Source organism: Schistocerca cancellata, chromosome 4, assembly GCF_023864275.1.
Source record: "Schistocerca cancellata isolate TAMUIC-IGC-003103 chromosome 4, iqSchCanc2.1, whole genome shotgun sequence".
Lineage (NCBI taxonomy): Eukaryota > Metazoa > Arthropoda > Insecta > Orthoptera > Acrididae > Schistocerca > Schistocerca cancellata.
Genome location: NC_064629.1, coordinates 475,078,985 through 475,103,714, shown reverse-complemented (window position 1 = coordinate 475,103,714; position 24,730 = coordinate 475,078,985). Strand labels below are relative to the sequence as shown.

Below are 24,730 nucleotides of genomic sequence, written 5' to 3'. Positions count from 1 at the left end.
CTCTCCGTCAGATCGCTTGTGTATATAGAGATCAAGAGTGGTTCTATCTCATTTCTTTTGGATCCCCGAGATGACACCCTTGTTCCTAATAAATTATTGCCGTCCATGAAACCTTTCTGGGTTCTCTTACTTAAGAAGTTTTCGAGCCACTCACATATCTGGGAGCTGATTCCGTACACTTGGACCAAACTCTACAGTGGGGCTCTATAGGAACAACACTAGTCTGAGAAGGACCTTTTCAGTTTAGGGTACAATTTTTGGAAAAAAGATTCATCATGTGATACGAAGTTTGGAGGTACAGTAAGGATGCTAAAGTTTTATGGATGAATGTAGCATTCAGTTGGTCTCATATCATGCGTCACAAATAAAATTTTCGAAAACAATGTAGCGAGATCGTACACTTGAAACTGGATCTACGGACCTGAACCGAATCGTGCCGCATATTTATACCTATAGCTGATGACGAGTATCTGATTCACAGCGCCAAACCTGCAGATGAAGTCATCTGGTGAGAACAGATCCGCTGCACATTCCTCGCAGTGTCCAGTAGCGGAGTAATGGTGCTATTCTGCGAGTAACGATTGTGAGCCTTTCTGCGAACCTAGAAAAGAAGTGCAAGGAACAAAATTCGATTACGGACAACGCACGTGTCCTTGTAGGAACGTGAAAGGACTGAGAAGAGGGGAAGCGGCAAATAGAGCCTGGAAAGAGCGACGAAGGCTGGCGCGTCTGGCGTCTCGGCTTTCCCGGTAGCAGCGACCTTGCGCAACGCACGCAGACGCGCGAGGGGCGGCCCCCGGCTCATCTCTGGAGGGGACGCGTCTCAAGATGAGCACTCGGGGCTCCGCCGCCGCTCACAACCAGCTGGACACGCTCGCCCGCCGCATCGCACCGCCCGTGAGTACCTCTGCTGCTCTCCTGCTCTTTCCTGCGCTCTCCGTTAAGTGTGAGCTTGCTTATTTTTTAAAGAGACCACTAAGCTACACTACCTCCTTCTCACTTCACTGCTAGAGCGTGTTATCTTCACAAGTTGATAGGATTTTTTTTTCTAGATTATATATTCTACATGGATTCTAGAAGACAGTATGTTAGTATTATGAAATGAACTTTTAAAGTAAAACTGTAATCCTTCCATACTAGAATGTGATCGACAAATACTATTAGAGTGAGGTTTTATTACGTAGTTTTCTATAAAGTATCAAAAATTTATAAGTTCGCCAACAAATTTAGTTAAGTCTCTAGGGGTACGTACACGTAGCTTCACTGACGAATTTCCTGTATTGACTCTGTCTCATTTACGTCTCCATTTGTATTCAGCAAGCCACAGTACGATGTATGGTGAAGCATATTCTGGGTAAATGCGAACTTTGCCGACAAAATTTAAAAAGTTGTTCTGGGAATTTTCTGAATATTTCGGTATAAGAGCCTGCAGTCTCCAGTTGATCGTTACACAGTAACTGTAATTCGTTTGATTTCTTATTCACATATGTACTACAAGGAAAATATTTTCCAAACTGTGGAAATGTTTTTGGTATCCCTTCTTTGTCTTGTTTGGAAACAAACATGTTCCATTTACTTACGGTAAGCGCTGTTACAACAGCAACTGTCCAGTTACTGTGCGGTTCTGACTCGGGTTAGTTTTTCCGGTAGCATCAGTTGTGTGTTACATATGATACAGAGCGGTTTGGATATGTTTACTAATGAAGAGTTGGCCGATTTGCAGTGTGAAAGTGCCTTCGCAGAAACTTCAGATAACTGAGGTAACAAATCTAATGACTAAAAAATACATTATTACTCTGTTACAAACCGTTGGAGACCACGAATCTATTATGCCAAAATACTCAGAAATTTCCCTGAAGTGTCTCCGGCTCACCCTGTTTGGGGTGCTAGTAACCCATCCTACACCATTTTGTCGATCGTGCGCTTGAAGAGCTGCTGTCGGTACATCCCCATACGAGCCGAAATCCATACATCTACATCTACGTGGATACTCTGCAAGTCGTGTTTAAGTGCTTGGCAGAGGGTTCATCGAACCACCTTCACAATTCTCTATTATTCCAAACTTGTATAGCGCGCGGAAAGAACGAACACCTATATCTTTCCGTACGAGCTCTGATTTCCCTTATTTTATCGTGGTGATCGTTTCTCCCTATGTAGGCCAGTGTCAACAAAATATTTTCGCATTCGGAGGAGAAATTTGGTGATGGGATTTGAGTGAGAAGATTTCATCGCAACGGAAAACGCCTTTATTTTAATGATGTCCAGCCCAAATCCTGTATCATGTCAGTGACACTCTCTCCCACATTTCGCGGAAATACAAAACGTGCTGCCCTTCTGTGAACTTTTTCGATGTACTCCGTCGGTCCTATCTGGTAAGGATCACACACTGCACAGAAGCATTCTGAAAGGGGACGGACATGCGTAGTAAAGTGTCCTCCCAATAAAACGCAGTCTTTGGTTAGTCTTCCCCACAACATTTTCTGTATGTTCCTTCCAATTTAAGTTGTTCGTAATTGTGTTTCCTAGGTATTTTAGTTGAATTTACGGCCTTTAGATTAAACTCCTTTAGCGTGACAAGCGTACTGTAGTAGATCTGTTACATTTTTTAAGTGTCCTGCCAGTAAAACGCAGTCTTTTGTTAGCCTTCCCCACAACGTTTTCTATGTGTTCCTTCCAATTTAAGTTGTACGTAGTTGTAATTTCTAGGTATTTAGTTGAATTTACGGCCTTTAGATTTGACTGATTTATCGTGTAACCGAAGTTTAACGAGTTCCTTTTAGTACTCATATCGATGACCTCACACTTTTCGTTATTTAGGGTCAACAGCCTATTTTCACACCATTCAGATAGCTTTTCTAAATCGTTTTGCAATTTGTTTTTATCTTCTGATGACTTTGTTAGTCGATAAATGACAGCTTCATCTGCAAACAACCTAAGGCGGCTGCTTAGATTGTCTCCCAAATCGTTTATATAGATAAGGAACAGCAAAGGACCTATAACACTACCTTGGGGAACGCCAGAAATCACTTCTGTTTTACTCGTTGAATTTCCGTCAATTACTACGAATTTTGCAATTCTTCTCATTAACCGAGGTGTATTTGAAAGAATGCAATAGCTTTTTGTGTCGATTTTGAAACATATGCTCTAATAATTTTTATAGTAAGCTGTTAGACATGTGTATTGTCTACCTTATATCGTCCGACATGGTGTCTCGGGCTGACTAAATGATTTATTTATCACATGAAAATTTTCTATCTCTTCCGTCAATGCAAATTGGTAAGGATCCGAGACTAACCAAAGATGCTTTAACCGAGCGGAGCATCTTGTTTTTCACGTGCTGATAAAACTTGTTCTAATGGCAGATTTTATATCACTTCGCTCATCTAAATATTGACCCTTTGTCCCATTTCTTCAATTTTTACCGAAAACGAAGTCATTGTCACAGAGAACTGACTTAGTCTACAAAATGATTAGGGAAGGAATTGAAGGTGATCTATAACAATGAATCACGTAGGTTATCCCGGGAGCAACTCAGATAACCAAAATGAAGACTAAATAAGATGGGTAAATAGTACAACCACTGATCACAGGCCGTGTTTCCCATATATCCGACTTCAGTCATATTCTTCTTGCAGTCGGTGTTGTTAAGTGCCTGTGCAGATTCCATATACACAGAAAAGGTTTCTGTAGAACTTCAGATTTACACCCTGTGAGAATACCTTTGTTTCAAACTAAACACGCCAGTGAGAGCCCTGATCAGAGCTGGATCTCTATAGCTGATCACCATCTAGCCATCTACTGAATGATTCCCTGGGTAGAACTCACTCACGGATAAGGCAGGCGAATAAGCAGTATTAATTTTACGCACTGTATATAACTGGTAGCATTTACCCACGGGACAAATGAAGAGAAAAGGCTCGAAAGTGACGTTTAATATGAAATCATCCAGATTACTGCAGTTATTTAGTCAAATGAAGGATAAGCTAAAGAGCGTAATCAAAAGGGCCTTGAACCACGCTTTTTCCGCATGCGAGTTCCGTGTTTCAAACACTGTAGAACGTCAGACGGTGTGGGAGGTGAACTCGGGTGCCTCGGAAATTGGTATGTTGTTGCCTTAAATTAAAAATACTGCTTCCATTCCTGATCGAGTATAAGACTTCCATTGGTTGTGAAGGACTGTATCAAGCTAACTGTTGCCGTTAAGAGGAGAGAGGAAATAAAATTTAGAGGACACAATGTGTTTTTATGTTAAATCTATAGCTACAACAGAGACTAGATGGGTTAAATATCGATGTTTCTCATCTTTGCACAATGATGGAGACACTGTGGGAGAAACTGTGTGGTATTTGTAAGCTCACTTTGATATAAAACACTTTGTTTAGTGTATTGGTACTCTAGGTACAGCATCCAGTGTTTACTATCAAGGTGGACACAAAGGTTCCAAAATATTTCTCTACGTATTCGGATCAATCAGGGAACCACTTTACGTACGAGGGGTGTTCTATAAGCAACGTAACACATTTCTTCTCGGCCAGTTTAGGTTGGAAAAATGCGGACTTTGTTGTGGGACGTCGTATAATATTCCCCCTTCAGCCCCTATAGTTTCATGAAGTTCCGGTTGGTGGCGGCGCTATACGTAGCCTTCAAAATGGCGTCTGTAATGGAGGTGTGTTCCAAACGGAGAGCTGTCATTGAGTTTCTTTTGGCGAAAAACCGGAGCACTGTAGATATTCATAGGCCTTTGCAGAATGTCTACGGAGACCTGTCAGTGAACAAAAGCGAGACGTCTGTCATGATCGCGCAAACTTGTCCGATGTCCTGCGTGTCGGCCGGCCGCACACAGCTGTGACTCCTGCAATGTTGGAGCGTGCGGACACTCTCATTCGAGGTGATAGACAGATCACAATCCAACACCTTAACTGGACGTATCTGTTGGTAGTGTTGACAGACTCGTCCACCAGTTTGGGTACACAGCAAGTGGTGTGTGCCCATAAGGAATTAGAAGAAACGACTTTAGCGCTTTCGTCGCCACAAAAATGCAAACGAACTTCTCGTCTCCATGACAAGACAAGGCCTGATACAAGTCTGCGTACCCGTGAGGAGCTCACAAAACTTAATTGGCCTGTTCTTCCTCATCCAAACTACAGCCCGGCGTCTCGAGCTTCCGACTTTCACCTGTTTGGCCCAATGATGGATGCAATCCGTCGGAAGCTGTACTTGGATGATGAGGAGGTTATTGATGCAGCAAGACGTTGGCTCAGATGTCTGCCAGTAGAGTGGTACCAAACGGGCATACAGGTCTTCCCAGTAAGGTAGCGTAAGGCCGTCGTACTGAAAGGAGATATGTTGAAAAATAGGGGTTTGTAGTGAAAACAGTGGGGAATGATGTGTGGTATACTGGGATTCGGAATGAAATCAATCTGCTTTCAGAAAAAAAGTGTTGTATTGCTTACTGAAAACTTCTCGTATTCTGAGCAGAGCTTATTAAGGACTTGTCCGTGAGTGTACTTGCAAGTTACTGTATTTCTTTTCTGATCCAATAGACACATGGCATAACGGCGTAAACTGACGAAATAATCTTTCATAATTTTTTCGGCTTTAATATAAAATCACGGTACAAAATATTAGTCAGTACGTCAAAAGAGCTCAGTGTTCGCTTTGGAGCGCTGTAGATGGTGTAGAACTGTTACCAGGCTGTCAGGTGACTCTCCATCACTGACGTTAAATCATGGCTGTGAACTGGTGAGTGTATGCCAGTAGGTTGTATGGAAACAGAGCAGTAAAATCAGGCAACGAGGAGAATGTCAGAAACGATCTATTGTGTTTGGTCGTGCCTACGACCACGCCATGAATAAAGCTACTCGATTTATTGGCGTAAGAACGTGGACTGTCCATTATATCTACAACAAATGGTGTACCCCTTACTGCCATCAGACACGGCTTAATAAACCTGGCCGTGAAAATATCTTAACCGTGGTGGATCAGAGACGAATGTCACGCCTTGTCAATGACAGCAGGTTTCAAACCCGATAGATATTGCTACTGTTAATTAATGCACATCCATCAAAGCCAGTTACCGAGTGGACGTTGATTACAACGGTACAAGAAGCTGCATACCTTCAATCGTGAAAAAAAAAACACAAAAACTGAAATATAGATCACTGGGGCCTACAGTGTCGTCAGACCCGTTGCGATTTTGCCCTTCTTAAATGATGCAAGGTGTCGAATGCACCGATGACCCGATGAGGCGTTTAGTCTGCAGTGTGTGCAGGGTATCATGCAGGCCGGAGTTGACTCTGTAATGTTTCAGGGGCTATTTTTCGTGCCCTGACTTGGGCCCATTCTTTCAGGTTATCCTGAACCAGAATGTATATTTCAAAGTTCTCGGTGACCATATGTTGCCCTTTCTTCTATATACTTGTGATGAGTATGCTGCGGACACTCCCGCCTTCAGAGAAGTTAACAACCGTGTTCACAAAGCTGCATATATACGTTCCTGGTTCGGCGAACACTTAGACACTCTATCGAGAAACTCAACAAACCCGCTAAATCACTCAATCTTAATCCCATAAAAAAAGTCTGAGACTACTTGCAAGAGCGAGTGATACGTCGCAATCAACGTACCGTCAGTTTAGTAACTTTACAGGATCTAGTCTGGTGGAAGTGTTACACTTGAAGAAATGTGTGGACTCTCTTCCTTCCCAGACGAGGTTATTATCAAGGCTAGAAGGGGTTTGACACGACATTAGCAGGATGTCTCCTGGGGGTGGCCTGTGTAGTACACTCACTGTAACATGGGAAGGGCACATAATATTTAATAGGGTAATTTATTTTCTACATCACTGTCTCAGTCACACGACACAACCAGTCACTCACGTAGCAGACCTTATGAGAAATATACAAGACTAAGCTGCTGGACTTGTAGGACATGCTTCACCCTTTTCCGCTACTCTAATTTCGTGATTTCATTATCATTATGCAGTAACTACAAAATGCAATTTCTAAATAAAAAATAGAATCGGAAGATAGTCCTGGGATACTAGAGAATGTCAGTTATTGAAAGAATTTAAACCAGTGTTTGTATTACATTCAGTTTTTTCAAGGAAATAGGTCCAGCGCGGTGCAGCACTGTTTCCAAACACTAATTGCGACCTGCAATTCTGCAATCGAAAGAAAAAAAATAAATAAAAAAAATACGTGGAATATTAATGTGCTCAAAAATCAGTGCACTGACATCTTTTGAATATGTACTTATGTACTTTATATGTGCACGTTATTATCTACCACGTAAAAATGAAGTTTCTGAAATATTTCTGTAACTTTATACTTTGTTAATAGTCCAGTGAAATATAATACTGCCGTTCTGATCACCGTGTCTAACAGACTTCTTATCAACTGGCCTGCATTACATACTGTATATCTTCTTTACAGATGGGCCCACAGCATAGATCACATCATAATATGACGTTTTGTAGCGAATAATTCCAGGAAAGCTGCAAATGGTTTAATTAGTAATCCTCCTTCTTTACTACAAGCTTGTATGGGCTATACCGCCATTCTCAAGTAGATGTTACATTTAGGGAGTATACTGACGTTTGTAAAAGGCCAGTCTGCATACATACTTACATCTAGTTGGAAGAGGTGCCCATATTGCATCCTGTGAGTAAACTGTCGACTGTCTATTTGTTGCCAGGTCGCTATAATAGCGTAAGTTTTGTTTCTATAGAATATTTTTGCAAAATACTTTTGACAGTTGGAATGACAATTTATTCTCGTTGATGCTTTATGTTTACAGAGCAGTCTTTGCTAGTCACTGATGTTAGTGGCATTTATCTGCAACCAAAGATAGTCATTGATAAAAACGGTAACAAAAAATAATAGCAATGAAACTCGACTGACATCACTGACTATCAAAGACTGCATTGTAAACATAAAGCATCAACGATAATAAACTGTCATTCTAACTGTCAAAAGTATTTTGCGAAAATATTCTATACAAACAAAACTTACGCGATTATAACGATATAGCAACAAATATACGGTCGACAGTTTACTCACTGGTGCAATATCGGTATCTATTCCAACGAGATGTAAGAATTTACGCAAACTAACCTTTCTGTACAACTCTTATAAAGGTAAGTAAACTCACCGAATGTAACATCTGCACGTTTATTTGAGGATGGTGCTGAAGCCGTAACAAGCTTGCAGTAAAGGAGGAGGATTACTGATTAAGCCATTTGCAGCTTGCCTGGAATCATTCACTACAGGATACTATATATCGTCAACGTATCTGATTTCCCTGAATTTATATGTTGTATTAGCTGTCAGCTCACTATCTAGAATGTCCACAAGCTGTACGGTTCAACTGCAACGGTAGTTAGATTACCGCTAAGAATTTAAGATCGAATCACGAAAAATTAGGTCAAGAGAGTCGTAGCCCATGTAGGTCAAGGACTGTTTACAGCCCTAGTAATAGAGTCACCATCTCCCAGGATTCGAATGAGACATTTGCTATTTTCAATCAGTCAGACACATTATCACTACATCGCTATTTCCATTAGGGAGATGGATGTAGCTAACATAAACCGTAACTGATACGATCAACCTGCCACCTGCTGAGACCAGGCGTTACTGGATGCGACAATTCTCGTGAATGCAGTCTTTACCGACACACTGGAAATTAACACTGAATTTCAGCATCCCATTGACGAGATTGTTAGAGACGGAGGAAAAGAGCCAGATATAGATTTCGGTCAGTTTTTTGGAAGGATATCGACATTTGCGTAATTGATTCAGATAACCCCACAGGAAACGTGACTGGGATGGTCGAGTAAGGACTTCGGCCAAGCTTATTCCGAACATAAACTCATTATCTTCCACAATGTTTCAATGTTTCACCCCGCATAGTCTCACACACATAGTGTCTTTACAGATGTAACAAAAGAACTTTGGATTCTTTGTCGAGGAGACTGCGTTCCGAATACTCCGGTAGCAATCGTGAATCCGCTTTTCGGTAAACAAAGTAAATTGTTGATAGAACTATGAATGCGTTTAGGCAGCAAGCAAATGAATCTGCTTAGTGTCTTATTACCATGTTTGAGCCTCTTTTCGTCTGATTATATCTTCAGTAACACGAAACGAGCGAAGAGATCTAGAGTGCTCATTGAAGATCTGGAAGCGGGAGGAGGATTAGGATATAACGTTCCACCAACAACGAGGTCGTTATAGACAGAGTGTAAGGTAGGATTGGTTAAAGGAAGTTAGGCGAGTCCTTTTTCAAACTAACCGTCCCTGCATTTGCTTTTAAGTGATTTATGGAATCCTACGTCTGAATGGCTGTACGGGGATCTGAACCGTAACATTCCCCACTGTACCACCTCTTTCGGTGGGGTACTAGAGTACCAGAAGACTGAAATCGGATACAGAAAACATAAATCGTCACCCAACAAAATACCTATTCCTTTCAGAACTGGCAGACATGCCTCTAATGGGGTGTCTGTGAAAATGAAAATTACCTAGAATTATAGTTGTAAAATAGAAACTTTTTGACGTTATATAAAGTGTATCAAATCATTTTGTCCCTCAAGTAGACTCCAACAACAAGTACAAAAGATAAAACGGCTCCGTCTGAAAGTCTTTTTCGAGAAATGGCGTGCTTGAGATTGATTCACGAAGAGACATACAGACCGACACACACAAAGGAAAGGAGACATATATTCGGCAGCAAAGAATATCAACTCACATATCTCCATAATCACTTACAGCTTGTATCGAAACATTTAGGAACTACTAATCGAACCTCAAAAAATGGATGCTGCTGTGAAATGGTGAAGTTAGAATTAGACGAATGAGGACTCAAATGTCATCCCATCTAGTATTATTTAAGGTTTCAGTACTAGCCTAGAATCGCTCCAGATGACTATTAATATAGCGTACCGGATAACTTCACACAACTTTGCTCCTGAAATTCATTAGCCTTTGTCTTCAAATTCTCTGTCTGTCTTCTTGCACCACTACGCATTATTTCATAAAATGTACTGGACGTATTGATAATGTGTATGTAGACCAGTAAAAGAGTATTTCCGACATTTCTTCGGGACAGGGTCGTCGATAAACATTATTTGCAGCTCGGAAAATGACTACTCCTTCACAGTATTGTCTGTTCATTCTAGTTTGTTATTGATTTTCTATAGATAGATTGCCTTTCTCGAATACCATGTAATCGTTGTAAGTCAAGGAAGACCTCCATCTAATCTATGACGTACCTTTTGCATTTTGCATTCCTGGAACAGTTCACTATGTACGTAGTTCTTTGGAGTCGCAAGCCGAATAAAATCTCCATACGTACATTATCGTCATTGAATATGAGAACATATACTGTTAAATCAAAATATCTGGACAGCTATTAGTGGACATTAATATATGATGTGTCCCCACTTCACCTCCATGGCGACTTGAACTCTGCTGGGGACACTTTCAGGACTGGGAGCCGACTATTCCTCAAGAGCCGAAGCCAGAGAAGGTAGTAATGTTGGACGCTGGGGTCTGGAGCTAAGTCGACGTTCTGACTCATCCCACTGGGTTCAGGTCAGGACTCTGGACAGGCGAGTCTCTTTATTGTCTGCAAACCATTTCCTCACAGATTCTGCCTTACTACAGGGAGCACTAATACAAACAATGATCGTCTCCAAAGTGTTCCTCTGCTATATGTAATGCTCATTGCTGTAAAATGTGTTTATATCTTTCCGCATTTACCGTTTTCTTAAGCGCAACAATGGACAACACCTTAACTATGAAAGACATTCCCATAACGTAACAACACTCCGACCGTACTTCAGTGTGGGCGTTAGGACGACGGCAGGTAACGTTTCCTAAGCATTCCCCAAACCTAAAGCCTTCTATCGGTTTGCCACAAGGTAGAGTGCTATTCACAACTGCGAATCGCTCATTTTCAGTCATTCAGTGTTCAGTGGTGTCGTTCTTTACACCGCCTTAGATGTGCTAGCTGGACTGCTTGTAGCACTTTGGAACTCACGAGTGATTTCCGCCGCTGACTTTTATCGATTTTTTACAATCACCCTCAGAAATGCTGCGCCAGTACATGAGGTCTGCCTAATCTCTGTGTTGCTATGGATGTTCCTTCGCGTTTCCACTTCACAATCATCTCATCAAGAGCTGACCTGGGCAGATCTACTAGGCCTGAAATGTCCCTCATCGATGTTTTACTCGGGTGACGTCTAAAGATTAGTCCACGCTCAAGTCCTAGTGCTCTCTGACCAACGCAGTCTGCTGTTACTGCTTCTCCACCGGCAACACAATACTCACCGCTCCCATGTATACTGGCGGGTCTCCCTCTCGTAGCCTTCAGTCACGATTACTACATTGCATAGGCGTGTCCGGCTACTTTTGATCAAATAATTCATCCCCGTTCGTGTAAGTTCCCCTTTCTCCTTCTACTTTAACGACCAGTTTCACCTCTTCTTGAAGTCCTTAACTGTCAAAATACTCGCATACGAGTGTATATCGCCACCATCTGATTGTGAATGTTACCTTCATTGGTCAAAACAATTTCTTTATTGATATTTCTAGTTTTTATACACCTTCTCCATTTCTGTCTCTCTTTCTCACGCCTTCCCCTGCGTGTGTACGTGGGAAAGGGGGGGGGGGGAGGGGGGAAAGCCGAGCGCGCCCACTTGTGTGTAAGTAGAATAACATAACCTTCTTTGTATTTACTCCGATTCTTCTCAAATTTTGCACAGCTCTTCATTTACTAACAAATTTACCACTGTTTGGAGATTAAATTTTACCAATTTACGAAGTATTAAGTAGCCATGCGTCACTATGCAAGGTAATCGAATAATTATTGAAGTTGTGAATCGTGAAATATGTATTAAACAAGTTAAGATAACAATATAATTTCATCAGAAGTTTTCCAACCGAACACACTTTAACAATGGTAACGGCGACAATGTAGTTACATTACTATTCGTTCGAAGTTTACACAAGCGGAGTATGTGTAATAACACTCGCAAAATGTTTTTCAGCGGATATTTCTTTTCTACACCGTTATTGTCTTTTATTCGGTTCGGTTTAGAGAGGAACAAGTGTTGATCCCATTTATGTGACTTCATGTACTGACGGCTAGATAGAGTACGTGACGGAGATTCGGTTCTACATTGTTCCAGAATTTCTTTTTTCTGTTTGTTGAAGGAGTAAATATCGTGTTTAGAGATACACTTATTGTTTTGTATCTGAGTTACTAGCATTGCCCCCTAGAACTATTGCATGATGTAGGAAATATAAAGGACCACGTATCACAGTAATAACATATTAATAAAACTTGATCGACGAAAAAAGCCTGATACATGCTTTTGTATTATTTCGTGTGATCTCAAGGTGACTCAGAGGACCTGTTGAGAAGACATTAAAAATTCTGGGCTCGTTCATATGTTTACTTATTTTCATTTATTGTTTTAAGTACCCTATATTTGACTTTATCGATCATTTAATTTTTTTATGTGTATCGAAATGCTGAAAGCTGTAAATGAGTCAGTGTTTCACTAACAACTCTTGAGACTATTTATCTACAGTCTAATATTGCTGATGTTGAAGGATGGTAATAAAGATTCTACATTAAGATTATAAAAAAAGATCAAATTACTTGAATTAAATTCCACTTTTGTCTGATGATTGTATGTGCATTTCATAATTAATTTTTAAAAAAGTACAATAAAATTACATTAGATCTGCCCCTTGAATACGCTAGATGTTTCAACAGTGCCCTCTAAAAAGCGTGCTCGATATTACTGTCATAGACCTGCACGCCTATTTTTAGAGTGTAATACAACGACGTGAAGAATGAACGCGAACATATTCCCACAATTCAATGTTAACAGAGAGATTTACATCACATTAATAAGGTGGCTAATGTTTTCATAGATATTGAAATATAACTTAACGTGCAGTTAGGGGAATCAAGACTCGTTGCACAGGAATTTGCTGGAATCTTTGCATGTATGTCACCAGTCACGAGCTTCATCACGATTTCTTTACTGTCTCTTACCTTTTCTTCTTTTCTCCCCAAACATATTTTGTAGTTTTTTGTGTTGCCAACTCCTGTCAGTCATATGAAATCGCCCTAAGACTTTATATCCACTCTGTCTAGACTTTTCGCGCATTTTCAGGTGCTTACTTTTCACACTGGACTCGCATTCGGGAGGACGACGGTTCAATCCCGCGTCCGGCCATTCTGATTTAGGTTTTCCGTGATTTCCCTAAATCGCTCAGATAAATGCCCGGATGGTTCCTTTGACAAGGCACGGCCGACTTCCTTCCTCATCCTTCCCTAATCCGATGAGACCGATGACCTCGCTGTTTGGTCTCTTTCCCCAAATCATCCCAACCATACATTTGCATGTGGCAGGCCTTCGAGTAGTATTTTATGAGTAGGTCCGTCTACTTTATTAGGTTCCCTCGAAAGCTTCCTGGCATTTTCTCGCGTTCAGGCCGGGAACAACACTCTCGTGTTTGCTCCTGAGCGTCGTCAGCGGAGTGCTAAATCACCAGAATCATAGGCTGTTAACCCACTGGCAAGTGTGAGCTTGCGAATTTTCTGCGACGGGCATTTAGACATATTTTCTAGGTCAGTTAAGTTTGAGCTCGAGTCTTTGGTGCCGATTAAATGTAAATACTACAGTACGCTTTCAAATAAATATTAAATCTCAGTCATTGGGAATTATAAAAATTCTCATTTCAAAGTTTAAAAGAGCGCCAACTATCAAACCCCAAGCGTTTGGAATTATAGTCTATTTCCTCACAGTGGAAGAGAGAATAAATAGCAAAGAGGCTGGAGGGATATGGATGCCCTTTCTTTCTTTCGCAGTAATCCCTTACTCCTGAAAATCGTCTCGTGTGGAAAATGGCGAGCATGTTGGTCCGCACCAACATGGCAGAGTACGTCAGCTGGCATCGTTCACCTTGTTCTATTTCTCTAGTGAGTGCAGGTCTTTTACCAATCGATATCCACATCACGTATATTCGTAACAACAACAGTCTCAAAATGTAGTCGACAGTTCTTCACTAGTTTCATGTAATTATTAAGTGCCACTATCATGAGATCTGATTTTCGCTGTACATAAAAGTATCTTTAGTAGACATTTGATTTACACTTGACAATCTCCTGATGCTTTTGCTGACTAAATAAATGAGATTTATTTCTGAAACAGTAGCATGGCGGAAAGGAAAAGTATAACTAAACTGTAATCCATTAGAACCCTGTGCACGCAGCTACCGCTGAGATTTTCGGTATTAAGAAGAGGATAGCAATCGGTTGCAGAATTCTTCGTTTATTAGAGCAGATATAGATCAGGACTATTGCACAGACATCATAGGTGTTAAAAAATACAAATAGAGGTGGAATCAACAACAGATACAAAATATGTCGAATACCACATGTACAGGAGTCCATAAGTAAGTACATAAAATAACATACCAGGTGATAATATGTGACATAGGTCCCAATATGTCTTAGCATAAACACTAAGGCACTGGGCAAGCGGATAAGTGGAAATCATAAACGTATATGTCTAGGGTTTACAAAGTCATAGAAGACGATGCATGACCTTATGTGTGTGCCCACATATAAAATGGCTGCTCTTTTATGGGTCATACACTTTCTATATATTTGTAAACCCTAGACATACACTTTTATAAGATCCACTTCTCAGTTACGGTTTTATGACAAAAAAGTTTTTTAAATAATATTCAAACAAATATATTTTTGTTCGATGTACACTCCAATAGAGGACACCATACGTTCCCTGCGATGTATGTTCATGCCGCTAGCGATGATATAAACAAAGGCCTCATATCTCTGTGTGTCACATGCATGCCCATGTCATTGATTAGTGTTGATACTCAGAGAAGTCCTCCTACTTAACTCAGTGGTAACATGTTTTCTTACCATTCAGCAGGCATGCGTTCGATTCCCGGCCGGATTTCAGAATTTCTGCACTCGTGGACTGGGTGTTATGTTGTGTTCATCATCATTCATCATCACCGACGCGCAAGCCCAATTATGGCGTCACCCGAAATAAGACTTTCAACTCAGCGGCCGAACTTACCCGGATGGGGACTTTCGGCCATCAAAGCCACACGATCATTTCATTTCTTTATACATTTGGACTTATGTCACCTTCTATCAAGTTATATGCTGTCCGCCCCCGGTAGCTGAATGGTCAGCGTGACGGATTGTCAATCCTCTGGGCCCGGGCTCGATTCCCGGCTGGGTGGGGGAATATTTTCCGCCCAGGGACTGGATGTTGTGCTGTCCTCATCATCATCTTATCATCCTCATCGACTGCAGGTCGCCGAAGTGGCGTCAAATTGAAAGACCGGCATCCGGTGAATGGTCTGCCCGACGGGGGGCCCTAACCATACGATTACAAAAAAAAAACTGGTATGCTGTTGCTATGTACTTACTTATAGTCTTCTGTACCTGGGCATCTGATATTTTGTATCCGGTGTTGATTCCACTGTCTTTTTATTTTTTAGAACCAATGATGACTATGCAGTAGTCGAAATTTAGATTTGCTTCACTAAACAACGGATTTTGCGAGTGATTGCTGTCCATTGTTTAATAGTGATGGAAAAATATTCTTTATCACACCATGTTTCTTTTTATTCGTATATTATACTTTAAATTTAAAATTAGCATCTCACTTTACAAATACTATATATTAAAATACACAATAATAAAATTTACGTAATTATTGTTTTGTTTTGATTGTTACAGAGTATATGAAAGAAGGACAAAGCATCCAGTAACTGTCCACTATGAAGACTTTGCTCTTCATCTTAGGTAAGGTTTTTTACAATATTATTGATAGTATTTCTTTTACCATAGTATAACGCTATTTTATTTTTATGCCCACGCCGAATGACAATCTAAGCACTTTAATTCTGTCTGGAATTCCAAGAATATTTTGAAAAAAAAAATGTGTTCTTAGAAAGGTATCACGCAAGGAACTAAACATTGGTAATAAAGGCCTGTAGTATAGCCAGTTTCCCTATATCCTGTTGAGAATATCAGCAACAAGTACCAGTGATATTTCGCCACGCTGGCCTCGGCTGTTTCCCCAGCACCACGCAGGAGGTTGCCGACCTTTAATTGGAAGCAAGAATGAATGAGAAACAAGTCCGCTTTCATCATGTGCCGTTCTCAGGTTTACCTGCATGGCCGCTCAGGAGTTACTCTCTACTTAATTAATGTCTTAGCTGCAAAGAGTCGCACGAAAAACCCGTCCGAGCTTATGCACGTGTTGTACTTTCACACGAAACCGCTGTGAGTTACTGTGCAATACGAGTCTTATATTTCTCACAGTTACTGTGATATGCAAACCTGGTGGTGTAAAGCTGTCTTTTGAAGATTAGTTAACAGTATTTATTGAAAAACTCTTACACATTATCTACAGGCTATGTAATTTGAGAAATGAAGATTGTCTGTTTCAAGTTTTTAAGATACGGTACCATTTCAAGAGGGACGTGGTGTGTATAAATGAAAAATCCGATTTTGATAAGACAACTGTTTCCTCTAATGGTACACTACAGACTTCCCATTTCACTTATGTAGTAGGATTATTTTCTGCCTCTTGTGCATGATATGGACTATACTGTATATCTAATACACCGCTTAAAACAGGCGCTACCTTCAAATGACAGAAACTAACGTGCTTTCCATCGTTGTCCGCCATGGGAAAGAAACCTCGAGAACGCTGCGAATGCAGCATGGCACGGGCGTTCTGACGGGCTGGTGGTGTAAAGTGGCTCAACTCCCTAAGTAGGTCATTCTTAACATCCTTCGTTACGCAACGCTGTTAGCATAAGTGTGCTGCAGTGAAAGTTCCACGGGGAGCGTTTCCTATAAGGCTAATACTCCAGTCAGTATCTTCAACAAGAGGAAATACGTGTCGTAAAGTGAACTATCAGGACTTGAGTAACTTCACCTCTGGGGGAACCGAGCTTGGTGGCGCAGTGGTCAGCACGCTATACTCGCATTCGGGAGGACACGGTTCAGATCTCCATTTGGCCACACATATTTAAGCTTTTCGTGATTTACATAAACCGCTTAACGCAAGTACAAGCAGGGTACCTTTGAAAGGGTATGGCCGAATTCCTTCTCCGTTCTTCCCTAACGTACATTTTATTATTTTGGCGCAGTTGTCATATTAAAAAAAAAGGGAAACTGTCCGAAATTCAAAGATTTGTCTCAGGAACAGAATGCTTTACTAGGGATGAGCCTTTAGAAGGTAGTATGCCTCTGACTTCCTCCTACCTTCGAAATGACTTACTCAGTCCTCCATAACAGGACTCTATGGCTTAACGCGAAATCTAATCGCGATGCTATTCGTAATTGCCTATACATACAAATCATTTCTAAACGTAAAAAAGGTGATAAGTGAGAGAAAAATTCAGAATTGAATCCAGTTCCGTAGAGTGTCAGTCAGTCGTGTACCCATTGGGCTAACTAGTCGCGTTGAATGTATCTGCATAAAAGAAGTTACAATTCTCATGACCGTTTCATCTCATTGGTAAAATGTTACCAATCCATTTGGAAACCATCCAGAAATTTTGCTCCATCAAGTGTAACGTTTTCTGGATCTCGACTATCCTCATGGCGGAGTCTGCATGAAAGACAATGTGCATCACGGTGAGTCCTGGTCACAAAATTCCAAGAGCCTATGTTTCAAAATGAGTCAAAAATATATTACAATCTCCACCATATACCTCACCTAAGGAACAATACGCCCTAAGCAGAGACGTTCTGATTATAACAGAAATGCAAAAACATTTTTGTTTCCCGTGTACCATTCGAGAATGGAATATTATCGAAAGTGTAAATATCTCCCTTACTCGCCCTGATAGACGTGCGCTTGAAGGCGCCGCTTCCGCGATGGGGAATCTAGATCAAATCTGCCCAGCGAATTAACGACGAAGGTCGTGCTTGTTAGGTGGTTTCCCACATCCCCCTAGGTGAATATCGGGTTGGTATCCAAGTTCCGTGTTAGTTACACGATTCGCAAACATTTAGAAAACTTTCACTCACTTTCACACGGGAAACACCACACGTAGGTTGTTGGTACACATTTTCCACCCTGGGGGTTCACATGGGAGAGGAAGGGCATCCGGCCACCACATAAAATTAACCATGTTAAATCAGTTTCATAACCATGCCGACCCTGCGCCGATGTAGGACAAAGGCACAAGAAAATAATGATGTACCATATCTCCCCCGCGTCATACACCGTACGATGATTTGCAGAATACGGATATAAACGTTGATCTTTACACAATGGGTGTCCACACTCAAGCAGGATGACTCTGCAGACTCTATACTTCCTGCATGAATGATTGAGTTGAATCCACAGTGATAAAAGCTGGCCAGCCACAGACAAAAGTTTAGAGGGCTCCTGAGTTGATATAACATTAAGGGAGGCCATAAATGTGCACTCCTGTTTTCATAAATTAAGAAGGTTAGCTCAGTTTGCTGCAGTCTAGAAACAGCTTCACAATCGGTTTCGTGCTTCAGACATACGTGCTTCAGGAGCAAAACTTTCCTACCTAGATGTAATGAAGGACGAAAGATTTGTGTTTAACGTTCCGTCGATGAGAAGACAATTAGAGATAGAGTATAGTCTCGATATGGGGAAGGAATTCCACTATGTCATTTTGAACAGAACTATTCTAGTATATTTGCCTCAAGAGATTCAGAGCAACCGCTTAAAACCTAAACCTGGGTGCTCTGAAGGCGATTTTAATTCCCATCCTTCTCAATGCGTGTCCATTACCATTGCGCCACTTCGCCCGCTTGCTTCCAAAATGTGGTACCTGAAATCATTGAGAGCCGTGCAACCGGTGTCAATGTAATTGTCCCACATATCGTCATGGCGGCAGTATTAATCAGGATGTCAGTCATACCAGGATGAACACTGCACAATCACACAGGAGCATTTGATCAGTCCAAGAATGACACTGTGTCGGATCAAATAGTCGGTCACTGGTTTTCAAAGGACATTAACCAATACAGCTTATTTTAGCACAATTTGAAATTGTGATTCTCTGTCAATACGGGCTGAAGAAAATCACTTAAAACTGCCGAATTTTGTAAAGGAATATAGAGAATCATGTGGAAAAATTTATTATTGCCGCTTTAGCTTTACAGAGTATCTCAGCCGGGAGAGTTTTGCCAGAAGTGATTCGTTAATGGAAGAAGAAAATCTGTTGTTCTATTAAATATTTTTAGGTCTGTAGAAGCATGAAGATGCAACGGAGATATGCTATGAGCGATGTTGGGAGGTACATCCTACAGTTTTGCCTCTTGTTTCTCTCAGCCATCTGAAAATGGCTTTATTGGAGTACGCGCTGCTGGAACCGAAGGTTGCGGCCTCGCTCCGAGCATCTCCTGCTCCCTCGTCACGATTCAGTCGACGCAGTTGTGTATCCTAAGCAGGCAGCGTAGCGACCCTACGGCCTGCGAATTCCTAACACTTTAAGACAAAGAAAATACTTGCGCTCACTTAACATAAAACGACAGCACGAAGAACAGTGTTAGCAATGTCGATTTACCGTCGTACGAGGGGAATTCGAAAAGGAAGTCACACGTTATTACGATAGGCCTAGTAACTTTTACAGAATGTTCCACTACACTTCATAGTGACGCTGATGTATGACACCATTTTCAAGATAGTCATCAAGTCCCTTTAAACAACGATCGGAACGTTCTACCAATTGTTCAATTCCTCGACGATTGAAAATCGCTTCTTGGTCACGGAGCCATTCGAGAACAGCTGCGTTAACATTTTCTTTATTGAACAACCAATCTCTTTCCTTCTTGGTATTCTTTCAGCTTGCCGAAAAGATAGAAATCACATAGTGCAAGATGTGGTCTTTCTGATTAGTATCACGCACCTCTGTGTGGCTTTGGTCAAATTGTTGCCACTGTTTCACTAGGGCTGGATGTGGCATTCATTTGGTCCACATATCACCATAATTTCACGGTAAATCTGTGTGAAATTTATATGTTTTGCCAACAAGAATCATACTGTGCAGAGTACTTCGACTTTGGAGTCTTTTTCCATTTGTCGCACCACTTCAATCGCACACTGTTATACATTGTTGTCTCTACCACAGCAGAACTGTGTCTGAAGGAAACTCGAAACATATACCCTCTTCTGACAATGCGCCACTCCTGTTGCGTAATGGTCTTGGCGTGGGACGACTTGTGTAACTTACCTTCAGAGGTCCCTATGTACGGTTCTTCATCAAATATTAATAAATAATATATGTATGTTCGATTAAATCAAATAAAGTAAAAATTGAGATCCTATTTGTATACGCGACATATGCTTTTTTATCGTCTTACCAGGATATCTGTTTTTTCTGAAACTCATTTAAATTTCCTGTCCTTTTACAAGATAACCTATAATAACAGATGTTTTACAAGATATTTTAACATCCTTACTCACACATGTCTGAGTTTTTTAAATGAAATTTCTGGGCAATTTTTTTGGAAAAGTTACTTTGAAGTTTTGACAAATTAGCTACGGAGTACATTGAACTAAGCTGTTACATCTCTTTCCGTATATGTCTCATCTCATTTCAGCCGCATTATCTTATTCTTAAAATACTGTATGATGAACTAAGTAATAAGCATCACTATTCTGTAATAATATTTCTTAGAGCGTTGTGGTGGTACAGTTTCAGCTTCCAATAGTTATCCATCATGGTCAGATGGTGTAACAATGGCGTGAATATTATCTTTTTCAGCCTGAACATTTACTATGAATGCGTTATTAACTACAAACCACGTTATGTTGTTGTCGCCGAGTAGGAAAATTCACCAGTATATTATTGAAATACGTTAACAATGAGCCTGTTAAATTTCGTGATGCTAAAATCTTAGAGCAAAAATAACTAATTTCTATCTACAAAAATGAAGTATTCTGTTGTGAAGAAGTCATGGATACCTACAGTTAATGCAACACATTAATAGTAGCCAGTGGATATGGTTAAATGCTTCACATTTTTGGGATATATGCGTTAATGGTAATTTGATCTTAAAGATACAAATTACGTATACAGCTGATAGATTACAGCAATGTTTTGTAAAGTTTGCGTTGTTAATAACTGCTAAGTTGTGGAGCAAAGAAATTGACATGCTATCATATTTTGTATGTTTACATTCAAAAACATATTACAGTATATTTTTCCTGAGTGGCACATTGCTTACGAACAAAATATTGATTGCCCAAAGCCAGCAGGAAAAATAATAATGAGTGTGCAACTAGATATCTTAGGTGCTTGTTAACAATATTAGAATTCCCGAATGGAATTCATCATTAATAATCCATCACCGTTTGAGAAGAACAGCAGTGTCTATAGCTTTAAAATTATAAGAAAAAATTATCATTACTCATTACTACAGCTGTCAGTAGCTCAGAAAGCAATTCTGTATGCGGCCACGAAAGGAATGTAACATCTCCCTAGTAACATAGCATATCAGACAGGTTGCAAAGTGAATTTGAATCCTCAACTGATATCATTTCATCTGTACAGCTCCGTCTCTCCCAAAGACAAATATGTAATCAAACACTGATAGCATGTGTTGTATCATAGAAAAATATGTATACCTTATTGTTAAAGCTCTGTTTCCCTTGTAACATTAGTAGTGGCAAAGATTAATATGTTCATTTTTATTCCGTTTGACCACCTTGCTATTTAGTAAATGGGTATATTAATGCAAATGCAATACACTTTAGCTATGCCGAAATGCGTACATGGACTGAACAGACGGTTTTGTAGATCTTCGTTCTTTTCAGTTATTTCTTAATTTTTCAGTCCCGCATAGTGTATGGTTTGCACGCAAATGCAACTTCCATACACCGTTGGCATTCTGTATTACTATAAAAACTCATACTCTAAAATTCTATGTGTTTCTTTGTATGAGAGGAATGTAGCGCTTAATTCCAGCCATACTCAGCATGAATTGACCCGACATCCTTTTATGATTTTACGTAAGTTTCACTCCACCGAGAAAAAGTATTTAGTGTTGCAAGCCTAACGGAAACATTATAGCTTGCAGACTATTTGACTGTAGAAAATTGACAGCTAAAATCAGTTTCACCATTTTACCGGAAGCGTGAAAGCAGCTACTTAATATTTTAATACCCCACTCGAAAAGAAACATCATTTCGTGTAACTTCGTGACAGGAAAATGTGTTGTATAACTACGACTGTGTCTTTTTTATGGTTTCAGCAACGTGCCTGGTGGCAATATGCGATTCGCAGCGGCGACCACCCAGTTACAGCTTGGACGACATGCCCGAGACTAGCTTCGACTGCCGAGATAAGATCTTGGGCGGATACTACGCTGACCCGGAGACAGACTGTCAGATGTTCCACGTCTGTGTCAAAGTGCCTGGAGTCGGGGTAAGTTGGCAAGAGTTAGTACAAGAGATTGTCATAAAGTTTTATTTATCACCTCGAAAAAAAAAAGACCCCTGATTGATTTTTCACCTCGATTGTAATACCCTCATCGTGGAGCATTAAGGTCTCCACATCTCTTACGATACCCGGTTCTTCACAAAGAGATGATCTGACACTTTGTTCTTCGTCATTCAGACTTATTTGGCGATACTGGAAGCGTCTACACGGTCTACCCACTGTGCCATATATGGGTACACTGTTGTAGTACGCTTCCACCAACTCAGCAAGGATTGCCACAACGTTGTTCTCTTTGATATGTAATTGCACGATACATCTCTTTACCAACTGGCTGTAATATCTTGTTTTGGCGTCGGTAACAGCGTACCACGATGTTGTGGTGCAGCGGCTTCAATTTGTACTAGGAATGATAAAAATTAATAGCGTAATTGTTTTTGAAGTAATAATTCAAGCTTTATGACTACCCGCATAATCGTCTACTTCAATGTATCAGCGAATGTTACTGAAAAGAAAAGACGTTGCAAGAAAAACCTCATACAAAACGCTACTTGCGAAATTTTTTTAGGATTCATCAAACGCTTGTTAGGTGACAAGTTTTTCTCTTGAAATTTGAAATTATCTGATACGCGATATTTAGTGATGTAACCAAATTTTCCGTGAGAAATTAGTACAATGGTTAATTTACATTTATATAAATGTTTTATCGGTAATTATGGTTAAACCATTAATGCATCTCTAAGGTTGAATAACAAGTACACTGTGATTCTTGAGTTTCTCCCGGCGTATTTGATAATCAAAATATCCACGGGTATGCTGCCGGTCTATAGTGTCCAACGGGCACAATATTTCGGTGATCAAACATGTCGCCATCATCAGGTGAACTGACGGACTGAGCTCCAGTGAACGTGCCGGCACGGAGATCCGTACGCTATGGCTGCTCAGAGGGAACTGGGTTCGGTCGCGGCGGCGGCCGATTTAAATACCCTCCGCCCGCGGCGCGCTCCCTCCGCCGTCCGCGCCCAGCGCCACGGTCGCGCGGTGGAACAGATTGCGACGGCGTCTGAGATGACGTCGGTGTGATGGCTCTGTCCGCCGTGGTCGTCACAACTATACGTCTGCTCGATTTACTCTTGATTAACCCGATCGCTGGTTCCCAAGCCTTGCTAAGATTATAGCCACAGTCCCGGTTTATGAGGTCGTCATTGGTGCGAATTTCGATGGCCTCTCTAACAACGCTGTCCCAGTATCTCGACGTCTGTACCAGAATCCTCGTGCGGTCATACTCCATGGCGTGATTTTCCGACAAACAATGTTCAGCGACCGCCGACTTGCTCGGATACATCAGTCGAGTGTGCCTCTGGTGTTCACGGCATCGATCCTCGACGGTACGCATCGTCTGACCAATATACGACTTGCCACATTGACACGGAATCTGGTACACGCCGGCCTTCCTCAAACCGAGGTCATCTTTGGCGCTCCCCACTAGTGCACGAGTTTTATTTGGAGGACAAAACACAGTTCCGACCCGGTGTTTCTTCAGAATGCGGGCGATTTTCCCCGAGAGTGCGCCTGTGTATGGAATAAATGCAGTGCCTACCTCCTCCCTCGTGACTTCATCCATCTCAACAGGTTGTGCTGCAGTGGTTGGGCGGAGAGCACGTTGAATCTGCCACTCTGAGTATCCATTTTTTCGAAATACAGTTCTCAGATGTTCCAATTCCTGGGGTAGACTCTCTGCGTCAGAGATAGTGCGCGCCCTATGTACTAGAGTTTTAAGTACCCCATTCCTCTGTGAAGGGGGTAAATGCCCTCATCACATCCGTAATTCCGTGGATTTTGTTAAACGCCTTGATAGCTTCAGGTTGGATGAGTCAGATATCATGGTGAGTTTTGATGTCGTTTCCTTGTTTACGAGGGTACCCCTGCGAGAGTCACTAGAATTGATTAGTCAGAAGTTTGATGAGAAGACCACTGAACTTTTTAGGCATGTCTTGACTTCCACGTATTTTCTTTTTAATGGAGAATACTACGAACAAACGGAGGGAGTCGCCATGGGTAGCCCACTCTCACCGGTGGTAGCGAATTTGTACATGGAGAACTTCGAGGAGGAAGCCCTGTCGTCATCCGTATGGAAACCTACTTGCTTTTTCCGTTACGTGGACGACACGTTCGTCATCTGGCCACATGGTATGGATAAACTCCTTGACTTCCTTACACATCTAAACTCCAT

General features: G+C 41.1%; 1 protein-coding gene across 1 annotated transcript in view; it reads left to right on the top strand.

Moving 5' to 3' along the window:
- Positions 1 to 773: 773 nt before the first annotated feature.
- The window catches only part of LOC126183208 (homeobox protein 2-like), a 49,744-nt gene continuing 25,787 nt past the window's right edge, over positions 774 to 24,730 (top strand). The window contains exons 1-3 of the mRNA XM_049924986.1: positions 774 to 897; positions 15,794 to 15,859; positions 22,313 to 22,485. Coding sequence (XP_049780943.1) covers positions 15,835 to 15,859; positions 22,313 to 22,485 — 198 coding nt within the window. The 5' untranslated portion in view covers positions 774 to 897; positions 15,794 to 15,834. The remainder of the gene's footprint in view (positions 898 to 15,793; positions 15,860 to 22,312; positions 22,486 to 24,730) is intronic.